At 43.5% G+C, this 23,270-nt stretch overlaps 1 protein-coding gene across 1 annotated transcript; it reads right to left on the reverse strand.

The window, feature by feature from the left end:
* Positions 1 to 10,433: 10,433 nt before the first annotated feature.
* On the reverse strand, positions 10,434 to 21,772 carry TLR7 (toll like receptor 7). The gene is made up of 2 exons (XM_014573459.4): positions 21,568 to 21,772; positions 10,434 to 13,632 (listed from the first exon to the last, which is right to left on the reverse strand). Exons 1-2 carry the CDS (start codon positions 21,568 to 21,570, stop codon positions 10,483 to 10,485), a joined length of 3,153 nt encoding a protein of 1,050 aa, XP_014428945.3. The 5' UTR covers positions 21,571 to 21,772; the 3' UTR covers positions 10,434 to 10,482.
* Positions 21,773 to 23,270: the final 1,498 nt, after the last annotated feature.

Consider the following 23,270-nt stretch of genomic DNA (forward strand, 5'->3'; position numbering starts at 1 on the left):
ATATTACTAATTTTGTTGAATAGCTTACAGTCTATTTTATCAATGTACTTCAATCAGTACATTCTTTAACTATAGCTATTTTCTTGTAATAGTTGGTTTTACTGTCTCTAATGGAGGAAGAGGTAAAGCCAATTGATATCTATCTGGATAGTTGCAAATATGTAGCTGAGTATTGGGTACACTTTTGCAATATTTCTCTTGACATAAGAGTCATTATATACTGATAATTTAAACACAGACTCCCAAAATATGTTCAAGTATTTTAAAATACATATAAAATGTATAATAAAATCTACAAACACATTTTTAATATACATTAATAAAGTTATTTATGTGTTGAATAATTAATATCCAAAATAACTTAGGAGAACAAAAACTAGTTTGTGAAACTGTTATAGATCCACTTCTTTTCTGTCAAGAAATGATGATATTTTTTCACTCCTTACCTTTTAGTTTTGTAATCTTACAGTTCATGTCTCTTTTGAACCATTTAAATACCATTAGTTGGTCTTATTTTTAAGAAAGATTTTTAACATGTCACTCTGTCTAGTACTCTTTTTATAAAGATAAAATTTATTAGATATTTCTCTCATTTCTGTTCTAAAAGTTCTTGTAACGAGTTCAAGCATAATTTTTGTGTACATGAAATAATTCTTTTGTTTATTGTATAAGTAGTAAAATATTTGGGGTGACATTGTAAATTTAACACATTCAAATTGCCACAGTGCCTTAGATGTCTAAGTCCCATTGACTTTCTTTAATGGGACTTAGTTTCCTAAGTCAATTTTGAAAATATGTCTCTGGTTATTAAATCCTTTAGGTGCTCTTCAAAATGTTGAATAATGCTTTTCTTGCAGCTCACAGTGTCTGCATTAAGGAATTCATGTCATTCTACTGTGATTATTTATTAACATCATGAAATTGCCACACAGAAGAAATGAATGCATTTTCAAAGGTTAAAACAGTAATGATGTGATATGTATGGGTAACCTGCAGCCAGCTATCATCTCTGAAACACAGAAGAAGTATTAAAAGTTCCACAGTATTTGGGCTTTAGGATACTGAACTCAACAACAAAAGTATCTGTGTACATTGGTCTGAAATTAATAACAGTGGGCCCTGATTGTCCCCCCTATAGTTCCTGTGTGTAGGGTAACCTCAACAAGGGCAGATAGTCAGCTACTTCTGTGATCCTCCCTGCCCCCATTAGCATTCTGCAGGGTTACTGTTCCCTGGCTGGAGGGAGGTGCAGTGTCTTACCACTATTATGACATACACACCAGTCACAAGGTAACGCAATGGAAAACAATAGAGTCATTAACTTGTGTTCAGGCTGCCTTGCATGCTTGAAGATCTTTTTAAAGCAGAAGTTGAGGCGTTGCTTGCCCCGTAATGAAGCAACAGTATGAGAACATCTTAACTCAATGTCTTTTTGAGGGAGTGTGGTCCTAACCAACTAAAATTCCTTTGCTGTCTGAGGGAGATGGGTCCCTGTCAAGAAGGTCTACTGCAAGCATCGAGGGCCAACAGCAGGGTCCAGGAATGTTATGGGCCAATGGCGGGCAGGCCCTAGCTAGGACACATTCCCCATATTGGTGTCTCAGTTTCTAAGGGATACAGATAGTTTGGGCCAAACTACATCCATCTGTTCTTGCAGGAACTCGAGCTGCCCCTGGGAGTTCATCAGTTAGCCTGCATGATTGGCATAGAAACTACGGGAAACCTCATGCAACTGGGTGAGGTGGGGGGCTTCCTCCTATTGGTGTCTGGCTTGGAGGTGCTGGAGGGGGACCTGCCGGAGCCATTGTTTTCTTCTCCTGCTCCCCACCCTAGCTATAGGATTAGCTTTGGGTGCTGCTGGTATAGTTTCTCAATTCCAATGGTGGCAGACTCCATCTCTGAGAAGCTATTCCTCCCCAGCATACCTGACTTGGGGTTTGGAGGTGTGTGTGGACTGATTAGACTGTTGCGGGCATAAAGCTTAGGAAAGAACTGTAGAATTTGTTCTTAGTTATATAGAGAGGCCTCTCCGCCCGATTGCATTGCCATTCTTATGGGTTTCCAGGCCAGTGACAGGAGGGCACAGATAAAAGTCAAAAGCCTATATAGCTCTGCCGATGTCACTTCTGCAAAGTGCCCTTTGTCTGTGTTAGTGCAAATACTGATGCCATCTTTATGCTCCTGTACATGAGTAGAATTAACTAATCTTGAAGGTGTGGAGAAAGAGATGGGCATTTGGGACATTAGATTTTCCAAGGTGCCAGGAAAATATACTGAGACTATATGAGCTGAGCCAACATATGACACCTGTGTGTGCAGGATTTTATTACACATTTTATTACACGCTGGACAAATGGCAAACCACAACAACCAAACATCACAGTTTTGCGGTTGTTGCTTCTTCATCGCAACTCTGTCTTCACGTAGCACAGCCTGCTTCTCTAAGGCACAGGCAGGCAAAAGCTGAGAAAAAGCAATCAAAGGTTGGAGTCACAAGGAACTTTTGGTGTGGTGATGCTGTGTGGCACCTAGACTAATCACTGTGATCCACACAGCCTATGTAATCAGGACTGGCCTTGCCATGAGGCGAACTGAGGCGGCCGCCTCAGGTGCCAGATGGTAGGGGGTCGCCACTAGGACCCAGAGTGTAGAAAATTGTGTCTGCTATTGGTGCATATGTGCATATGGGGGCATCATTTGAGCTCCCCGCCTCAGGTGCCAAAATTTTGTGGACCGGCACTGTAAGTAAGGTGCCTAGGATCCCTGGTCAACAAATGGGGAGTCTCAGCAGCTCCATGGCTAAGCTTAGCGGCTCCATGGCAAAGCCCTTTCCCCATCATGGAAGGACAGTGGCAGAGGCCAGGCTGGAGGAAGGCGCCTAGCCTTTCTTAGGATTCCTGGCTTTGGCTCCTCTTCTGGCAGTAGGCACCTATACTTCTGGTAAGAAGAGAGGGTAGAAGAAGACTGCCTTTGCTACTTCTTACCCCAGGTTGGAGTACTCACCTGGGATGTAGGAGACCTTCCCTCCCCCAATTCAAATACCACCTCTGCTCAAGGGGAGAAAAAGTTTGAAGAAGGTTCTGCCACGTTTCAGGTGAGTTCCTAAACCACTGAGATATGCCAGACTCTCATAGAATCATAGAACACTAGAGCTGGAAGGGACAAGAGGTCATTGAGTCCAGACCCCTGCCCTCACGGCAGGACCAAGCACTGTCTAGATGATTCCTGATAGATGTCTGACTCACGGAAGGTTCTCTCAGATGAAGATGTTCCATCGGTGATGATTAATGAAAGAGTTATGGAACCAAGAGGATCTCTCACCTTGCAGTTGAATGCTCTAATCATGAGCTACAGTTGCAGTGTCCAATCAGTTCTGAATCAGTAGCCACTATAGTGACTACTGCTATAGCGAACTAGCCACACTCAACTGGCCAAATAGCCACATGTGGCTAGCGTGTTGGACATCACAGAGCTAGAGCACCATTCTTCAACTTGTGCTCTCTTTCTTGCTCTTGCTCTGGCTCAATGGCTCTGTCATGATCATGAGGGTTAGCCAGCAGCCTGGGGACTAAGGGGTTAACTATGTCCCTTACCTAAGCCAGGTAGAGTTGGCCAATAGGAATGTAGGTAGGAATTTCAAACTGGGATAAAGGAATTTTTGGTTTTTCCCTCCTTTGACCTTGAGCGGTTTTCTCTCCAGCACAGTTTAGTACCTAGGTTGTTAGACTACCAGCCAGAAAACCTGGATTCTGCTCTTAGGTTTGCCACTGGATGGCTATGTGATCTTGTGGGAATCACTTAACTGAGCTGGGTGTCAATTTTCCTATCTGTAAAAATGGAGACACTGCAACTGTTTTTGCAATACCTGTGTGAAAAGTGCTGTGTAAGTTCTATTAGTAATCCTTATTATCATTGATTTGTGGAAAAATTAGATGTTGGTGTTCCAGTTTTTCAGATGAGCACTCCCCGACAGGTCTTGTTGTGAGCAAGGTTCAGCAAGCATGGAGGCAGGAAATGTTGAGGACATGGCAAGACGTACATTTTCTATTTTCGGTGTGCAATGTTGCTTAACAGTTGGTTCCGCTGGCAGCCCACACACTGCCAGCCTCCTGACCTCCTTTTGTTTTTAGCTGTCAGCTACTATTGTGACGTTCCCTCATGGAACACCCTATGTGCGATGCAATATGTCTGCTTTATAGTAACAGAGGGTATCTATCACCTGAGGGATTCCATTGCTGAAGAACTAAAAGCAAGATTGTCTGGGCTTTCTGAGCATTGCACCAACTACACAAGAGGAAGTCTTATGCAGCCTACAACTTACTGCTTAATCCTGCTCATGTTAGTATGGCACCAGATAAGGAAGGACAGGTCCTACAATTACTCAGCTGTAACCAAAGATATATTTTTAATCAAGATTATTATAGTATTAGAATAGTCACACTGTAATTAATTTATAGAGAACACATCCCTACAGTCTATGTGACTGCTATTAAAATATTGTTAATTCTGTCAAAGCCATCCCATTAGATAGCACGATATTGCCATAGGCTAAGAAGTGTTGAGCGCAGTAGTATTTGACTCTGCTATTTCCACAGAAATAACATATTTATGAAACATGTGGGGGGCCTTGGTCAACACAATATTATAACAGGCTTCCAGATTTGTTAATATAGGATTAGGTTGGCATTACTTCCACATTAAAGCCAACTGACTTCAAAGAATCAAAATCTGTATCGTCATTAACTATCTTTGGGGGGGGGGGAATGCTTTGCAATGTGACCTGAAGGTAAATAAAGTCAGCCACTGGGAGTCAGATTCAAAAAGGTGCTGAGGCATTATGTTGCAATGCCTCTTCTTACATGCATGAAACTCACTGGGAGTCACAAAGCCTGAGTTAGACCCCATACAGTGAACGAGGAGAGGCAGGTATGACACAGCTATAGGACAGTTGGGGCAGCTGCCCCAAAGCATGAGGCCTGTTCATCCTTTGGACAGGACAGCACTGATGTCACAGTTTCAGTATAACCACACATGATTTCCCCCCTCCGTTTAAAGTATCCTGTTCCCAGCCATTGTCTCTCTGGAAGGAGGGGGGAAAGGGGTAGAGCCAGAGGTGACATGTGGGGTCAGGTCACCAACCAGAGTTTTTGTTTGGCTTCTCCTGATCATGCTCAAACAGACTGGGCATTGTTCAGGAACATCTGCTGAAGTCACTTCCTTCATTCTGCCTCCCCCCTCACTCTTGGCATGTACAGGCCATCTCTGGGTGAGGAACCTTCTCTCTGCCTTCTAACCAGGAATTAAGGCCACACAGCTGCCTTAAGGCATGTCTACCCTACAGAGTTATGTCAGCTTATGTTCGGTTGCTGACAGCTCAATGATGGTCACTCATAGGACAATGTGGCTCATGTCCCCACTACCCTCCTTCTGTTGGTGCTGTGTGTCCTCACCTGGAGTGCTTCCACCGACTGAAGAGGTACAGTGTAGGGACTGTAAGCCAGAGCCCCGGCTGTGAGTGGGCAGCCAGGGGCAGCCAGACTCTGGCTGCCCAGCTTTCTTGTCAATTTCACAGCTCTTCTATGGAGCCCTGAAATTGACAAGACAACCAGCAGTCAATGCAAGTAAGGCAGTGACTACACAGACACGGTGTCGCCCTACACTGACAGTAATGCTGTGCCTCTCATGGAGATGGAGTTATATCAGTATAGCCAGGCACTTACATTGGCAGAACAAGGCTGTAGTGCACACATTGATGTAATTAGGACAGTGTAAGCTGCCTTACATAAACTTAACTATGTAGTGAAGACCAGGCCTTATGCTGTGATACCCCCAGCAAGCAAGTCTGCTTAACAGCCAGTACCTGTTCATTGCGTTCTCTCTAAGGGCTATACCCATGTATTGCCAGTAGTTATCAGTAGCCACTTTCTACGCAACTTCATTTATTCTTATGGTTAAAAGGTTGCACAGAAACCATACATAAAAACAATAAAAGTCCATGTATACATGCTGAAAGTTTGCCACCCATCTTGGGGAGCCCTAATAGGCCAAAGTCTTTCCAACACTTCTGCAAGATTTGCCCCATCCCTGCACTTGCCCAGACAATCCTGTCTATTTGCCAGGTCAGAAAAAAGGCGCCACATTAATTTAAACCGATGTTTCTTAAACTGTGTTCCGATGTGCCATGAGGCAGTTGGAGGTTTGCCACAGAGAACAACAGAGTTCAAAATGGCCACCCTTACAGGGGCAGGTGACTTTTTTTTCCCCTCAATAACTTCCCTCCCACAAGCCTTTTTTTTGGGAAGGGGAGGAATCAATAACCCCCCCCCCCCCTACACACACACACCTTTTTTGTTTGTTTGGTTTTGCTCTACAAAAAATCTTGGTGTTCCTTATTAAAAAAAATATTGTTTGGTGTTGCTCGGTCTTAAAAAGTTTAAGAAACACTGGGTTAAACTTACACTTTTTATTTTTTGTTGGGCTCTGGAAAACCCAGCTTCAATTTGTATAGGTCAGCCTCCCCCAAAAGTGGCATCTCTCTGGAAGTGATTCATCTTAATTATCCCAGCCTATTTCTAGTTCCAGTAGCATTGTTGGAGTTACACACATCACTAGCCCACATTGTTATGTAAACCATTCAGACATTCATCACCAAATGCTTCCCACCACTAATGTGTACAGTTGCAACATGTGTCACAGATGCAGAGAGTTTGAATTGGGTCTCCCACAGCCTGACTAAGTTTTCTAACCACTGGAATAAGTTATAAAATATACACTTCCTTCTCCTGAATTCTTAATGGGTCCTAAGTGGGTTAGGTGGTGGAATGCCTAGCTTCCCCTGGGTTGTGGGTTACACTGCACAGTTGGCATCTCATCAGTTAGTGAGAGGCAGCAGTGTGCATGGTCAGAGGCAAACATATAGGTACCTGAGGAATTTTTACAGTGAACATTCAGGCAAGGAGTTAATATACATGTCTACACGGTCAAACAGCAGCCAAGCTGGGGTTTTGCAAATGCCAGTGGCATCTAAACATTGATTTAGGTGCCTAAGTCCATTTGTGAATCTGGCTCTGGTAGAACACCAGAGTAAGCAAGTTCCATGCTGAGGACCGCTTACAGCTAAGGCAGAGGGCTGTTAACTTAACTACTCAACTGATCTTCACTGTCTTCTCCATTAGAGAAGTTCTCTGAGGTAGCCAAGATCTAAACCATTTAGGACATTTACTATCTGTTGCATATAATTACATGTATTTCCCTTTTTGCCCCTCACAAGCAGGGGTTAGATTGGGCTAAGACTCACCAGGACAGTGACAAGGCCCAGATCCTCAACGTTATTTAGGTGCTTAACTCCCATAGGCACTAGGATCTATATTCCTTTGAGGGTTTGGGTCCAGATACTTTTTTCTGGTAGTTACTATCTCGTACTTTATGCATTTTGTAAAGTCTTTAGATCTTGTGTTTGCAATGATCACCTTCAGAATGGGACCCAAATGTAAGCCCATGCTCAGTCTGCGTTTAATTCCATGAGGAGTCTGAGAACAGCATGGACTGTTGCTCCATCTAAATTGGTTGGTAAGTCATTTATTTGTACCTCTGGACCCCTTTCTCCATTCATCTGAAGAAATGGGTTGTGCCCACAAAAGTTCATGACACTACCTACATTTTTTGTTAGTCTCTAAGGTGCAGCAGGACCATTCGTTGTTTTTTTATAAACTAACTTTAATTCTCCAGATGCAAGAATGGAAATGGAGAGAAGGAGGATGTGGGTTAGTTTTCTTTTTTTCTTAAGTTATTCACAGCTGGTTCTGTTCTTAACCACCTCCCCTTTCCAGCTAAGGTTGGATAGGAGCCATTTCCTTTCCTCACACCCTACTTTAAAAAAAGTCTTCTGTGGTGTAACTGAATGGCATAATCACAACATGTAATAAGAGGCTTGTTAGTACAATGGGGAAATGGGGTACTATTTAGAATGCGGAACTTTCCACATTTGTAGATGGAGGGAGGATTGAATATGAGTTGAGTAAAGAATGTCTGTTAGTAAACAACATGGATTCGATTGCATACACAAATATTATAGGGTATCCAATAATGCGCAGGAAGGGAGTGCACAGATCCTGGCATTTGTCTTCTCTTAACCCACGCGTCTGTGTATTTGGTGTGGGAGTCTGAGGGCGTTCATGAGAGGATGGTGCAATGTGAAGGCTGTTATTTGTTACTCCTGCAATGATTCATGCATAGACAATGAGCTCTGGCTCACTCTATAGTTAATTCACTGGAGAGGAGGAGCACTGATCTCTTTTCAGGGCAGAGCACAGTAGACCCAGAAATGTGTATGGGCACCGCCACACCCCATCACTCCTGACTTTTGCTTATTACTGCTCATGTGTTGTGTCTGGGAATCACCTACACAACTCTAACCAACATTTGTGGAACACCATCCTTATTTACCCTTATTCTCCACATCATTCATGTGGCCTCCATCTGAATGATATAGGGGAGAGAAAGACAGAAATGTCTTCTCATTCTCTCCGTGATGTAGGACAGGTCTGAAGACAGAGGCCTAGGTGCCACTAGCCCAAAGCAAGTGGAAACAAAGCATTTTGTCTCTCCAGCACCATTGTTAAGTGAAAATAGGAGGCAGGAGTGAGTAGAGTTATAAGAATCTTCAATTCCTGCCCCACTTCTCCTGTACTCAGAAATGGGAGGCCATTTCACTTATATGGCATGCTATGGAACAGCGTTGTAGAAAAAGCCACTAAGCACAGCTTCCTTTGGCAGAATAATCTCCTGCACATTTTATTATACAACATGTATAGAGTATTGTAGCCATATCAGTGCCAGGAAGTTAGAGAGACAAGATGGGTGAGGTAATTTTTGTTTGTTTACCCAACTTCTGTTAGTGGGAGAGTGGAGCTTTTAAGCTTAGACATAGCTCTTCTTCCAGTCTGGGAAACATACTCAGAGTGCCATTGCTAAATTCAAGATGGAATAGACTGTATAGCATAAGTAGTTAACATACATTTTAAGGGACCATTCAAGATGAAGTGCCCTGTTAACAGCCCTCCTCTCATTGCAGGAGCTAGAGGGGAAAGAAAGTGAGGAGGAAAAAAGGCACCCCAGGAAGGGAAGGGGTTGTTAGTGGCTAATAGATTGTTGTAATAATCCATAAATACAATGTTTGATTCAGTCCATGGCTTTTAGTGTCTAGCAAAGTTATGAATTTAAACTCCCAGGCTCGTCTCTTGAAGCTGTTGTGCAGGATCCCTTTGAGAATGAGGCAGGAGAGGTCGGATGTAGCATGATTGTTCCCATGTTCCACAAGTAACGGGGTGTTTTTGTCTTTCATCATTTTTCAGTGTGAGTCCCCGCAGAGCACAACGATTGTCTGGTTTCACCCACATAGTTGTTATCGGGGCAGCTAGTGCCCTGGAAGAGGTACCAGATATCGTAATGGGCATGTGTGGGGCCCTGGACCCTGAACCATGTGTTGTGGGGAGTATTCATCATCGTAGCAGTGAAACTGCACTAAAGGTTTTGCACTTGTTCTGGTAGAGTCTGGTGCTGCATTGAGCTGAAGAGCTACAGTTTTATACGTGAATCCGATTTCATCTAACAATGATCCCAACAGCAGCAGCTTTACGATCAGCCAACCTCCTCCTCATAGGCCATGTACTACACTAACACAAGAAAATGGTCTCAGAGATATTTAAACCGACCTACAGGAGATGCTCTCAGCCTCCACTGACCTAACAACTGGAAGCTATGATTCTGTTCCATATTTGAGTGCATCTTATCTCTGTGAGTTGCAATGAGTGTTGGGTAAGGTGCATGTCATTGAGACAGCCTAGTTGGCACGTATTGATGGTTAAATGTAGGGCTGTCTAAAATACTTGTCTTTACCATACTGTACATTTAACACATTAAACTTTCTATAGAATGTCAGGCTTAAGTTATTTCCCATGCTTTGAAACCTTCTTCAATAAAATTTGAGATCCAGGCTGTGTCCAGACTCCATGCCTCCGTCGACGGAGGCATGTAGATTAGCCAGCTCGGAAGAGGGAAATGAAGCCGCGATTAAAATAATCGCGGCTTCATTTAAATTTAAATGGCTGCCCCGATCTGCCGATCAGCTGTTTGTCGGCAGATCGGGAGAGTCTGGACGCGATGCCCCGACAAAGAAGCCTTTCTTCATCGACACAGGTAAGCCTCGTGAAACCAGGCTTACCTGTGTCGATGAAGAAAGGCTTCTTTGTCGGGGCATCGCGTCCAGACTCTCCCGATCTGCCGACAAACAGCTGATCGGCAGATCGGGGCAGCCATTTAAATTTAAATGAAGCCGCGATTATTTTAATCGCGGCTTCATTTCCCTCTTCCGAGCTGGCTAATCTACATGCCTCCGTCGACGGAGGCATGGAGTCTGGACACAGCCCCAGTGTCATACAGTTTACTTAGTATCGTACTAAGATTTTAAAGGGAGAGGTAGAGCTATACAATTTCTTGGAACAGTTTGTTGTAAGTCATGTCATTGCCTGTTGCTAATGCATTTTTTAGGCATTGCCAGAAATAACATTGGGAACGAGGATTAGTTGGCCACTCTAAGACAGAGCTGCTGCACAGCCTCTTCCTCAGCCGAAGGTACCTAGACTTCTTCAGAGTTTTCTCAAGAAATATTAAGATAATCACGTCCATTTTTTCATCCATAAGCCTCTGATGGGCCATGTAAAATGCGGTCTTAAAGTTACCATTTGTTATGTACTTGTTAGTCAGCACAAATATGGTTTTCCTGCTTAGTTGTATGCTCTGGGAAAGGTTGTCCAAAACTGGCTGCCCTGGCAACCAATCTCTTTCTTCCAAACACAAATTGAATTGTTTATCGTTTTGGTGTTCCAGATTTTCAACTAATTCTTTCAAGACCCATTCAGCTACAGCTGGGTCTTTGTTATCATAGGAAATAAAAGCATCATAGCACATTTCTGGTGAATGTAAACGCCGATAGCCTCTGAACTTGGCAGTGCAGAAATGGTAACTGTACCACACATCCCAGAAATAGAGGTGACTTGTTACTGTGAACACCATCAGACACAGGATGGCCGATGCGGACACGGAGTACAGGATCACATGGGAGGAGTCCAATTCGCAGGTATACAGATCCAAGAAAATCACACTCTTACCTTTATGTGCTCCTGGCCCTGCACAGGTCACATCAGTGGCCAGCAGAGGAATCGTAACCTCAGTCTGGTTGATCCACCAAACAAACCACACAGCATCACAAATGCACTTGAAAGGGTTGCCATTTAAAAGTAACCTCTCCAGATGGCTGATGATATTCTCTGGGAAGCTAGATTTCTTAATGATTTGGATTTTGTTGGAGCTGAGGTCCAAGTATTTTAACTGGAAAGCATCTCTAAGAAAGTACTTAGTCAGCCGGCGGATCCTATTGTTTTGTAGTATCAGTTTGTTGAGGGTTGCTGAGCAATTGGAAAGCACCCGTGGGACGGTACTCAGAAAGTTGTTGCTAAGATCCAAGGTTTCCAAATGCTCCAAAAAGTGGAGTTTCCCCCAGTTGAAAGACATCAGCTTGTTGTTGGTTAAGATGAGTATCTTGAGCCTTGGAGGCATACCTTCAAAGACACCAGGAGGCAAAAAACTCAGAGAGTTGTAGGAAATGTCCAGTTGCACTAGGTTGGTTAGATTCTTGAAAAATGACAAGTATCTAGTATCCCCATCCCTCCATAACACATCTAAGTGATTTCCTTTGAATTCCAAAGTCTGAAGAGAATGACTTTCCATCCCTGGGTTAGTAGAGGTAGAAATTTCATTCCCGTTCATCATCAGCTTCTTCAGAAAGGTCAAATTCTTTGTAAAATCAAGCATGTGCGTAATACCTTCTGCCAGAAAATAATGTTTGTTATCACTCAGGTCTAGAATTTCCAAATGTTTCAGTTCCTGGAAGGCAGTTGAATATAGCAAATCAATCCGGTTGTTAGAAAAATCAAGATATTTCAGTCCAGACAGAGGTTGGAACTCACTTCCATTCAAAGTCTGGCTAATAGCATTACCTGACAAGTTGAGACATTTGAGGAAATTGAGGTGCAGGAAATCAAAGGGGTTGATAAAGAATATGTTATTTCTGCTTAAATCCAGAGTTTCCCCATAACCGAGGCACTCCTCATTGACAAAAGGTTCGAAGGACTCAGACTCTTTGTCTTTAGACTTACAGCTTCGTCCATACTCATCATATCTGAAATAATGCATGTTCTGCAGCATTTGGCTTTTGTAGTGGTCTGCTGAAGCTGTGGGGACAGAACAAAAACCATGATAATTGAATTCACCTGAAGAAGGAGATATTTTATTTACTGAGAGGTCTATGATTTTTAGAGCTGGGAATTTTTTAAATATATTTAGGTTAGCAACTTTGATAAAATTAGTTCCTAGGTCCAAAACTGTCAAATTTCTAAGATGAAGTAATGGATTTAGGTGTTCTTGATTTAATTCTCTGAAAACATAACCCTTAATCCTCAGGATTTCCAGGTGTGTAAGAGATGAAAATGCTTTAGACAGGTTCAAAAATGAAGAATAGACCTGAAGTTCAAAATTAAAGGACAGATCCAGCTCCACAAGGTTGGGGATAAAGTTCAAAAAATGAGCTTCTCCAATTTCTTTGGCCAGGAAATTCTGAGAAAGGTCAAGCATTTTGAGATTCTTGGTGTTCTTAAACCAGCTACTGGGTACAGTTTGGAGGGAGTTACTGTGAAGGCGCAGAGTTTTTAATTGTTTTAAGGCATCAAAGGCCTTGTGATGGATCCAAATTGGGGCTTTATTTGGGCATGGAGTACATGGAAATGGGGCATTGTAACAACGAGGGCAATTGCCACTTAAATCAAGAATTTCCAAATTGTAAAGGTGATTTAAATCCTCCTCCTGAACTTTTTGAATCACATTATTGTAAAGGTACAGTTCCTTTAAACTGGATGACAAATTGTGTGGAATGTGAGTTAAATTATTGGCTTTCAGGGACAATACTGTTAACTTTCTTAAGTCCTGGAAGGCTGCTTCTTCAATTCCAAATGAAACATTGCATGGATTACGGTAATAGCAGTTCTGTCCAAGGTACAACATTTCTATGTTTCCAAGTTCTGACAAATTCTCTTTTGTGATGGAAAAAATGCTGTTTGCTTCAAGGCTCAGCAGGCGTAGATTAGGAGGAAGGCCCCGAGGTATTTCTGATAGTTGGTTTCCATCCAAGTACAATGACTCTAACTTTGTGAGAGTGGCAAAACTGCTGTTCTGGACTTGCAGTGGCTTGATGCACACACGGTCCTTTGGTCCCAGTCGAACAGGCACACAGTTGCACCTAAAATCAATCTCCACAAGACTCTCAAGATGGACAAAGGATGTTGGGTAAATATTTGGAATATGGTTAATAGTGAGAGTCAGATTGGTGGTGTTAAGAGGAATCCCGTGTGGGAGTTCAGTGAGGTGACGATCACTGCAGTCCACTATCACGTTGTTTTTTGAAGCTTCTACTTTCACATCACAGGGTAAACTTTTAGGAAACCATCTAGCAGACAGCAGCTTGGAGAACAGGAAGAGCAAGAGGAAGTGCAATCTGTTTGAGGGCCATGTGAGAAAAGCCTGAAAAGAAGGAAAGAAATACACATGGATTTAGCACAGCTGCAATATATAGGGACAATTATTTTTCTCTTTTAGCTATTAAATATTGGATCCCAAAATTCTCTATTCAAAAAGCACTAAAGATAATTAAAGAACATACACAAAAGTGATGTGAAAATAAAATTGAATGAAAATGCCTGGGAATTCACTTGGGTTAATCTCCATTTCCATGCAAAGGTACATTATACTCATGTAGGTCCAGAGACTTAGTAGGCGGCAAATCACATCACTGCATGCAAGCCAGCTGTGCAGTAACTGGCCATTTGTACAGCTTACCACACATTCAAGGCTTTGTTCTACTGCTGCACACTACTGAGCTTTCAGTGTGTGGTAGCAGGATCGGGGCTGGCCTTAAGGAAAATGGTTTCCTGAGCAAACTTGCATTTTGGTGCCCCTGTCCCCTCCCCCACCCTGGGCATGATGCCCCCTCATTTCCCTTGGAAACTGCTCGGTCCCTTGCTCCCTTGAGTGCTGGTCTATTGTCTCCCCCCCCCCCCCCCTTGCAAAGGGAGTTGTCACGGTCCTTCTTGACCAAGCCCTTCCTTTAAGAGCTACATGGAGAATGGATTATTTTAGATTAAATATCTTTCCCGAGATATGACACACAGAAGTCAGGCTGCTGTTTTTGAATGGCATCAGACTGTGGAATGAAACAGTGGGTTAAAAAAACCCGGGTGGGACACTTGCCCTTCAGTTTCCCTGGGCACTGCTCTGCTGTCTAGAGGGGGATGGGAATTGCAGGTGTGACTCACTGAGACTGACTGCAGCCCATCAGTCTGAGTCTGAGAAGGAGTGTGATGAGGTGACACTTTTTGCCCAGGAAGCCCAACAAAGGAGGAAGCAGAGCTGCCTGCAGACAGGGAACAGGCTGCAGAGGATGTGGGTTTATTCTGAGGGTACGTCTAAACTACATGCCTCTGTCGGCAGAGGCATGTAGATTTGTTTTTTTGGCAAAGGCAAATGAAGTGGCGATTTAAATGATCGCGGCTTCATTTACATTTACATGGCTGCCACGCTGAGCCGACAAACAGCTGATCAGCTGTTTGTCGGCTCAGCGCGATAGTCTGGACGTTCCCCCTGTCGACATCAAAGCCCTTTGTCGGCAGCCCCGGTAAACCTCATTCCACGAGGAATAACGGGGCTGCCAACAAAGGGCTTTGATGTCAGCAGGGGAACGTCCAGACTAGCGCGCGAGCCGACAAACAGCTGATCAGCTGTTTGTCGGCTCAGCGCGGCAGCCATGTAAATGTAAATGAAGCCGCGATCATTTAAATCGTGGCTTCATTTGCCTTTGCCTATCTGTCTAATCTACATGCCTCTGCCGACAGAGGCATGTAGTCTAGACACAGCCTGAGAGGGCTCGGAGCTGGATGGAGGAACAGGGCCCAGAGCCCCTTCTCCCCCAGATGGGTTCTACTGGCTGCTCCTGGTTCCTGTGTTAACAACAGGGCTAGTCACAGCTGTATCCCTGCAAACCAAGAAACCTTCTGATCTACCTGCTGGCTGAGAGTCACATCTGGCTCGCCAGGGCCCAGTAGCTCCCTGCACCTTGGCAATGCCAAGTCTTTTTATAAACCAGAGCAGCAGGGGTGAAGCATTACAGAGGGGGATGGGGCAGAGTATATATTCCCACTGAGTTCCTGCTGAGTTTAAGGACCTCACTGAAATTGCAGATCACAACAATCACACCTTATCTTCAGATTCTAACATTAGGAACCTGAGTGACTTCCAGAGCATGAAGAAGGTTTGCAGGTTAAGATGGGAGCAAAGAAAATATCCTTATTCTTAATCTTGATGCAAAAACAACACAGTGCCCAACAAACAGCTTTGACAAAGCTCTCTGCCCTGAGAAACTTCAGCATACTGTTAAGTACAACGTGTGGTGAAAGCAAAACAAAACCTGAGGTTGTGGGTAGTGATCACGAGTTGAATGAAAGGTATGTGTTTCAGCCAGCCAGCCAGACACCATCCGCTGTGACCCATTCCCTCTCCCTTTAGTAGGGGGCACATGGGAGAGCTGATTTCAGTAACACTCACTATCTCCTATGCACCCACCCACCTGTCTCACATTGGGGGAGCAGCAGCAGCAGCAGCCCCCCCACCAACCCCCAAAAAGTAAACAAAACTTCTGAGCCAGCCAGGGAATCAGGAGGACCGGACCAACTGCTGAGGGGGGGCACAATTTAAAGGTCCCCCCCAACAACTCAAGTGTCATACTCCCCTCCCCAGCTAGTAGCCGAGCCCTCCCCCTCAGTTCCCATATGGAGCTCCTGTGGGGGAGAGGGGAAGAAAGGGAGGATGTGGACCCCAACCTGCTCCACACTAACACACATCCTGCTCCAAATCCCAGCCAGAACACACAGAGAAGCTGCACACACACACACTGCTTCAATCCCCAGCAAACTCAGCAGCCCACTCCAAGCCTCTTCCAGCACAGCCTGCCCCAACCTCTAGTCACATGGCTTCTATAGGGAGCCCTCTATCCCAGGGAGAAAGGGGAGCCCCTCTGGCACCCACCCTTTGGCTGCTCCCACCAGAGCAAAGGATTTACCTGAGACAGTGAGTGCCTCTGTCCTCCCAAATCCTGGCTGAACTGGCTGCGGTGCTTCCCTTCCTGCTTAGCTAGCTGGCCCCAGGTAAGGTCACTTGATGCTATTCATATGCACCCCCATCAGCACATTGCCCTGGGCAGCTGCCCTTCTCACCCAGGTCTAGGGCCAGCAGTGAGCAGGATCCACTCAACAATCTTTGTGTGCAGAAGGTTAGTGCACTACGTAGTCAGACCCTGGCTTGCCATACACTAAAGTCTCCATGTACTCAAATGGCAAATTTTCAAAACGACTAGTGACTTGGGCATCTAACTCGCAACATGTTAAAGGGGCCTGTTTTTCAGCAGGTAGGTGCTCAGCAATCTTTACATCAAACCTATACTATACTATACTATTGAACAAAATCATTATCTACTTTTGAAAATTCAGATCTGTAATTTAAGGCGTTGCTATAAAAATAATAGGTTAAAAAGGATCCAGCAAAGTTATAATTGTAAGTTGGCTGTGTGCCTTTAACAAATAATCATAGCTAAATAAGAAAGTCCAAACCCACAGTCATTTCAAGTCAGAGAATCTCCTAAAGTGAGCTCTGTTTTCACACCTGCCATTGTGATTTTGGCTACTCTTTTCATGTATAGTTGTATGGGGGGAAGGGGAGAAGAATGGGTAAATAACCTTTCTCAATAGATATTTCCTTCTTTTATGTTCTGTCACTGTTTTTTGGTTCAAGTAAAATTCTCTGCTGAAGTTGTCAATCACTTGAATTTCAATACAATTATAACCCTATTTACTGTGTTATTTTGAGACTAGTTTTTATCTGGAATTTTTTTAATTGATCAATACATTCCATGAACATTTTAAAAAATATTAAGAATTAAAATTTCTCCCTCATTACTTTGATGCCTAAGAAATGGAGAACAAAACATTACACATAGTGCTTTTTAATGAATCATAATTGATTACTCAAGGGAATGTCTTGAGTAAATGTGGATGCTCAATTAAGCAGCTAATTACACTGAAAATCAGATGCTTAAACAGCTGCCACTAAGTATGTCCAAGTGTTTCTTCATTACTGTTTGAGCATGTGAACATCTTTTTGTTATTACAAGCCACCTGTTAGACTGAAAGTCTGTGAAAGTGCTGTTGTATACTAATTCAGACACAATTGGTAACACAGACATTTTAACTATTTAGGTCTTCATATTATATATGATATGCCCACTAAGTTGTTTCCCTGCTGCTCCCCTGCCCTGGTCATTTTGTATTTCTTTATTACCTAAAAGAGCCCCAGATATATACAAAGGAGTTGACAAGAATTTAAAGGAGACCAACAACAAGAAACAGATGGTTCAGAGCTCATATGACACTGCATTTCTGTTCTGAGATCAACAGTTGGTTTAAGAACTTCAGGAGATTTATTCTATCAACTTTCCAATATAAAGCTTCAGTACAAAAGTATGAACATAAAAAGTCATTTACCTGATCTACATAATGTCCTAGGAGTTTTATGTCAATGAGACAAATTTCATTTATTTTTACATAAGGTTAAGATCAGTTATCTAATTGCTCAACCTTTCCCATACCGTGACTCCATTTGACAATATAAAATAAATTTTTAAAAAAGCAAGCCAGAATCCTCCCACACTTACATCTAGCTACAGAGTAAGAGAAATTGGTTGCAACCCCCAGGCTGAGAACTCATGATTTAGATGAGAACAATGAATAATGGAATAATAAGGGTAGACAAATGGTAATCTGCAGAGGAGCAATTTTAAAAAATCACCCACACACCAACTCAATATTTTTCATTAATAAACAATGGAGATGGTGAAGGAAGAAGAAAAAAGGAGATGGAGGGAGGGTAGAAATAATTTTTAAAAATTAACTAGAAAATAGAAAGACTTTGAACAAGATTAAATTTTTTAAAAAAGTTGCAAGAGAAAAATTTCAATAATCCTATGTATCACTTCATTTTAAGGAGTTCCTTTAATAAATTCAACATAACCATTGGTAACTTTCATAAGGGATGAGTAAATGCATAAATGATATTTATTAGAATAATGAAAATTGCTACCAAAAAGGGTGAGCTACAAACAGCTGCTCCTCTACAGACAGCAGGGTCTTCTCCAGAACTATGGACAGGACACTTGAGGCTATGCCCAATCATGAGAGCTAGTAGAGATGCTCACAGTCTGTAACACAGGGTTGCTAAGCAAGTAGTGCCTCGGGCTCAGTACTGCCTCTTTAAAATTTTAGGGTGTGTCTGCCACAGAGGTCACTCATTGTGTGGGAGTTTCTCCACAAACACTATTACAGGGGAAGATATGTCTAATGACAACCCATAATGGGTTGCATATCATGATGCCATCTATGGCTATGTCTACACTGGTGGCTTCTTGCGCAAGAACATCTTGCGCAAGGGTTCTTGTGCAAGAAGTCTTGCGCAAGAAAACGTCCACACTGCCATGTGCAAGCTGTGCTTTTGCGCAAGAGCGCCCATGGTTGTGTGGATGCTCTCTTGAGCAAGAAAGCTCTGATGGCCATTTTAGCCATAGGGCTTTCTTGTGCAAGAAATCCCTGCCGAAGCATCCACACTGCCTTCTTGTGCAAGAGCTCCTGCGCAAGAGGGCTTACACCTGATAAAAAAGAGCATAGCTCTTGCACAAGAAGCCCTCTCTTACCACGCCGTACTGTAAATTTCCTTGCGCAAAAGCGGGCGGGCAGTGTGGACGCTCTGCAGATTCTTGCGCAAGAAGCTGAGAATGTAGACATAGCCTAAATGTTTTGTTAGTCTTTAAGTACTACTAGACTTTTTGTTCTTTGCTATTTGATGGTCTTTATCTGCCACTTTTGACTATCCAGTCTTAGGTACTTTTCCGTTGAAAGCATTTTCGGAACAGAGCATCTAGATTGGCACGGACGCTTTTCCGCAAAAGCACTTTTTGCGGAAAAGCGTCCGTGCCAATCTAGATGGCTTTTCCGCAAAAAAGACCCGATCGCCATTTTCGCGATCGGGGCTTTTTTGCGGGAAACAAATCTGAGCTGTCTACACTGGCCCTTTTGCGCAAAAGGGACTTTTGCCTGAACGGGAGCAGAATAGTATTTCCGCAAGAAGCACTGATTTCTTACGGTAGGAAGTCAGTGCTTTTGTGGAAATTCAAGCGGCCAGTGTAGACAGCTGGCAAGTTTTTCTGGAAAAGCGGCTGATTTTCTGGAAAAACTGGCCAGTCTAGACACAGCCATTGACTATTTGTGTTTCCTTACAATCCAAATGGCTTCCCCCTTCATATTTTTTACCCACTTCCTCTTCTTGTTCCTCCTCCCTATTTTTCCTCTTCCACCTTCCCCCCCTTCCCTATTTATTTTGGTCCCGGACATCCAACACTCTGAAGAAGTGGGCTATGCCCACGGAAGCTCATGATACCATACATGTTTTGTTAGTCTTTAAAGTGCTACCAAACTATTTGTTGTTTTTTAAGTTTATCCTGTACAGACTAACTCAGCTACCCCCTGAAGCTTCAGAACCCATAGTGAGTAGCTCAAAGTCTCCTGGGAGTGGGAGTGGTGTATTTCAAGGGGATTAGCTGCCAGAGAGGTACCATCACATCTCAAGATGAAGAGAAAAACAGGACATATGGATGCCGGTTCTTCCCCATTCCCCAATAAAGACTAATGTATGTTTGTTGACATTGAACTTTCAAGTCAAATTCAGGTTTGTAAAATCTTGCTGTAACAGAAATGCTGTTGGAGTCTGTGGTCACTGTGGACAACATAAACATTTTATTCAACCCTGTGCTTTGACACTTCTCAGAGTCCTGAGAGAAGAAGGGGTGTGTGTTGTGATTAATGTATTGGGTTGTGACTTAACTTAGCTGATTTTGGGTTTGATGGTGGGTGCGCAGGCCCACTGACAGGGGTAGCAAAGAGGGCAGTTGCCCAGAAATTTTGCAGCAGCTGGAGACCAGTTCCATTTAAATTGCCACTGAGCACTGTGCTGGGTGGTCTGTGTGACTCCGGGGATGGGGAGTGGAGTGCACAGTGCTCTGGATGGTGCAGAGGGCTAGCTGGCCTCACCTCCATCCTTTCTGCCTCAGACCCTGTCCCTTCTGGGACTGTGGCACCACCCCATCACCACCCCAAGAGCCTGTGCAAGCTGAGGGCTCCCTATAGGTACTTTTGAAGAAGCATATATGTGAGTTGAGGGAGGCTTTGTCATCTTGGGGGAGATTATTTTCTGCATATGTATACATTTTTTTCATATTCTAGTTATTGAATGTGTCGCTCTTTGGTATCTTAACAATTTAATCATTATTAAGATAGTAATGCTAATGCACTACATATTACGTTATGAATGACAGCATATGAAAATCATTGCACTTCAAGCTGTCTTCACTAACATCCCACTTAAAAACATTATGTCTCACCAGAGCTTTCTGGACCAAATTCTAAGACACAGTGTGACTTGTGAGGGTCTACACTGGCACCAATGATGCCATGATGCTGGGCTCACATGTAGAAATGACTTTGCCTAGTACTTTGCCCTGAGGCCTCACCCCTAATTATTTTTATTTAATTATTTGTCCACATCACAGACTGCTAAAATACAAACAAGAATAGTGTCTTTCCAAGTTCTTTGTAAAAAGAAAATGGAATTAACAATAATAATTTGTCAAAGTTTTCAGAATAAGAAAAACTGAAATTAAAAAGAGAAGCTACAGCCGGCATGTTGAATTTGCATGTTGTATTTGCAGTTGTTTTCTGCATGGCCAGTTTGTTGCTATTGTTGGAATCACAAAAAGTGCCTCTTTCTGCCTGATTAACATTTGATGAAGGGATCTACACTCTAGGAGCAAATGCCAGCATTTTATAGTATGCATTTTTATAATTTGACTTTGTGGTTGTCCATGATAATGTAAGGACCATTTATCACTTACATAAACACTATCAAATCCCATCTGCCTTATATTATTCATCAAATACTCAGAAACAATGTGCCGGAGATATTTTCTAAATGGATTTTAATTTCATACAGATTTTAAAGGCAAACTATAATTGAAGCATAGAAGGACAATAGCAATCCAAGGGATTGAAACATTCTGGAAGATATTTTTTAACATAGTACACAGTACTAAACTTGCTATAAATAGTAGGAGCAAATGTTATCTGTCCCCTGATTGGGGTTATTACACAATGCCAACTATAGTCATTATGACAAATTATGAAATTGGTGCTGGGAAGGGAAGGGAAGAGAAGAGGATACAGTCTGAAAAATCCCACTCTCACCCCACGTTGCAGTTCCCGTCCCACAGAGTTCTAAGAACATGCTTTGAATGGAAGCTGAACCTACCATTTTCTGTGTTCTTCCAAGAATTAGAGGTGATTTTCCCCTGGCGAAAACTGCAAATCAAATAGAGACCTAACAGTTTGAAAGAGCTGCTCACTGCTTCAACTCAGGTACAGAAGAAAGCCCAAAATGGCATAACTCACTGAGACAATAGAATAATGGTAGGATACTATTGTTTCTTCAGTCAAGATGAAACTTGAGAAATCAATAACATGTGAAACAGCTGCTGCTACTCACTTCCTCAAAGCTATATATTTAAATTAAACCTTTGAGACCTCATTTATTCCAGTCCACGCTCTACTACCTCATAAATATAGCACAGGATTTTACCTATATTATTTACCCCTTTCCCTAGAGTCCCACATTTGCACATGAAGAAGTCACAGATTTTTTATAGCAATTCACTATCAAGTTTCCCATGGTCCCGTATAACTTCCTTTTCCAATGGTCTACTTTATTTAAACACAGTCTCTCACTTTCTCATACCTTCAGGGGGTGATTGGCTATTCTACACCAAGAATCTCCTGAGAAGCCCAGCTGAGGAGCTATAGGTGACCACAGTGGGTGCACAATTCCAGAATACCTCAGAAGGGAAATTTACACAAAAACCCTAACTGGGTAGGGAGAAGAAGGTTGCTAGAAAGGAAAAACATCTATACAGATGACCCAGATAAGCAGAAGTTCAACTTCCTCCTCCTAAGATGGCAATGTTGTTAGAAGCAACATGAACAGAGAGCAGGAGCGGCTCTAGACAAGCTGCCAGCAACTGGCGCCCTAGGTGAAACGCGCGATCAGCGCCCCTGCCTCCAAAACCCTCAACGGCAGTTTATCTTGACTCCCTAGGCGACTGCCTAGGTTGCCTGTATTGACGGGCCGCCACTGACAGAGAAGGGATCCTGACATTAAAATAGTTTAGAACTAGAAATTTAATTATGATTATTTAGGGTTAAATCTCTGCTATAAAAATCAAGGACTGGGCCGCTTTTTGAACACCAATGTACCTGAAGTTGTATAATACAGGCAGTCCCCGGGTTACGTACAAGATAGGGACTGTACGTTTGTTCTTAAGTTGAATCTGTATGTAAGTCGGAACTGGCATCCAGATTCAGCTGCTGCTGAAACTGACCAGCGGCTGACTACAGGAAGCCCGAGGCAGAGTTGCTCTGCCCCGGGCTTCCTGGAATCAGCCGCTGATCAGTTTCAACAGGCTGAATCTGGACGCCAGTTCTTACATACAGATTCAACTTAAGAACCGCAGGCGTCCCCGAGTCAGCTGCTGCTGAAACTGATCAGCGGCTGATTCCAGAAAGCCCGGGGCAGAGCAACTCTGCCTTGGGCTTCCTGTAGTCAGCACTGGTCAGTTTCAGCAGCGGCTGACTTGGGGACGCCTGGGGCAGAGCAGCTTGGGTGCTTCTGGGTTGGTCCCGTAGCTCCCAGAGCGGCGCTACGGGACCAACCAGCAGCGCCCCAGCTGATGTACCACAGGCGTCTGGAGAAAAGCCATGGAGCACGGGGGCAGCGGGACAGCCCAGACGCTCCGCGGCTTTGCTCCCCGTCTCCCTGGTCTGCTGATCTCCAGCAGACCAGGGAGACGGGGAGCAAAGCGGAGCAAATCCGCGGAGCATGCCAGCAGCGGGACAGCCCAGACGCGCCGCGGCTGTCCCGCTGCCGGTGTGCTCCGCGGCTTTGCTCCGCTTTGCTCCCCA

This window comes from Pelodiscus sinensis, chromosome 1, assembly GCF_052426305.1.
Source record: "Pelodiscus sinensis isolate ZL-2025 chromosome 1, ASM5242630v1, whole genome shotgun sequence".
NCBI lineage: Eukaryota > Metazoa > Chordata > Testudines > Trionychidae > Pelodiscus > Pelodiscus sinensis.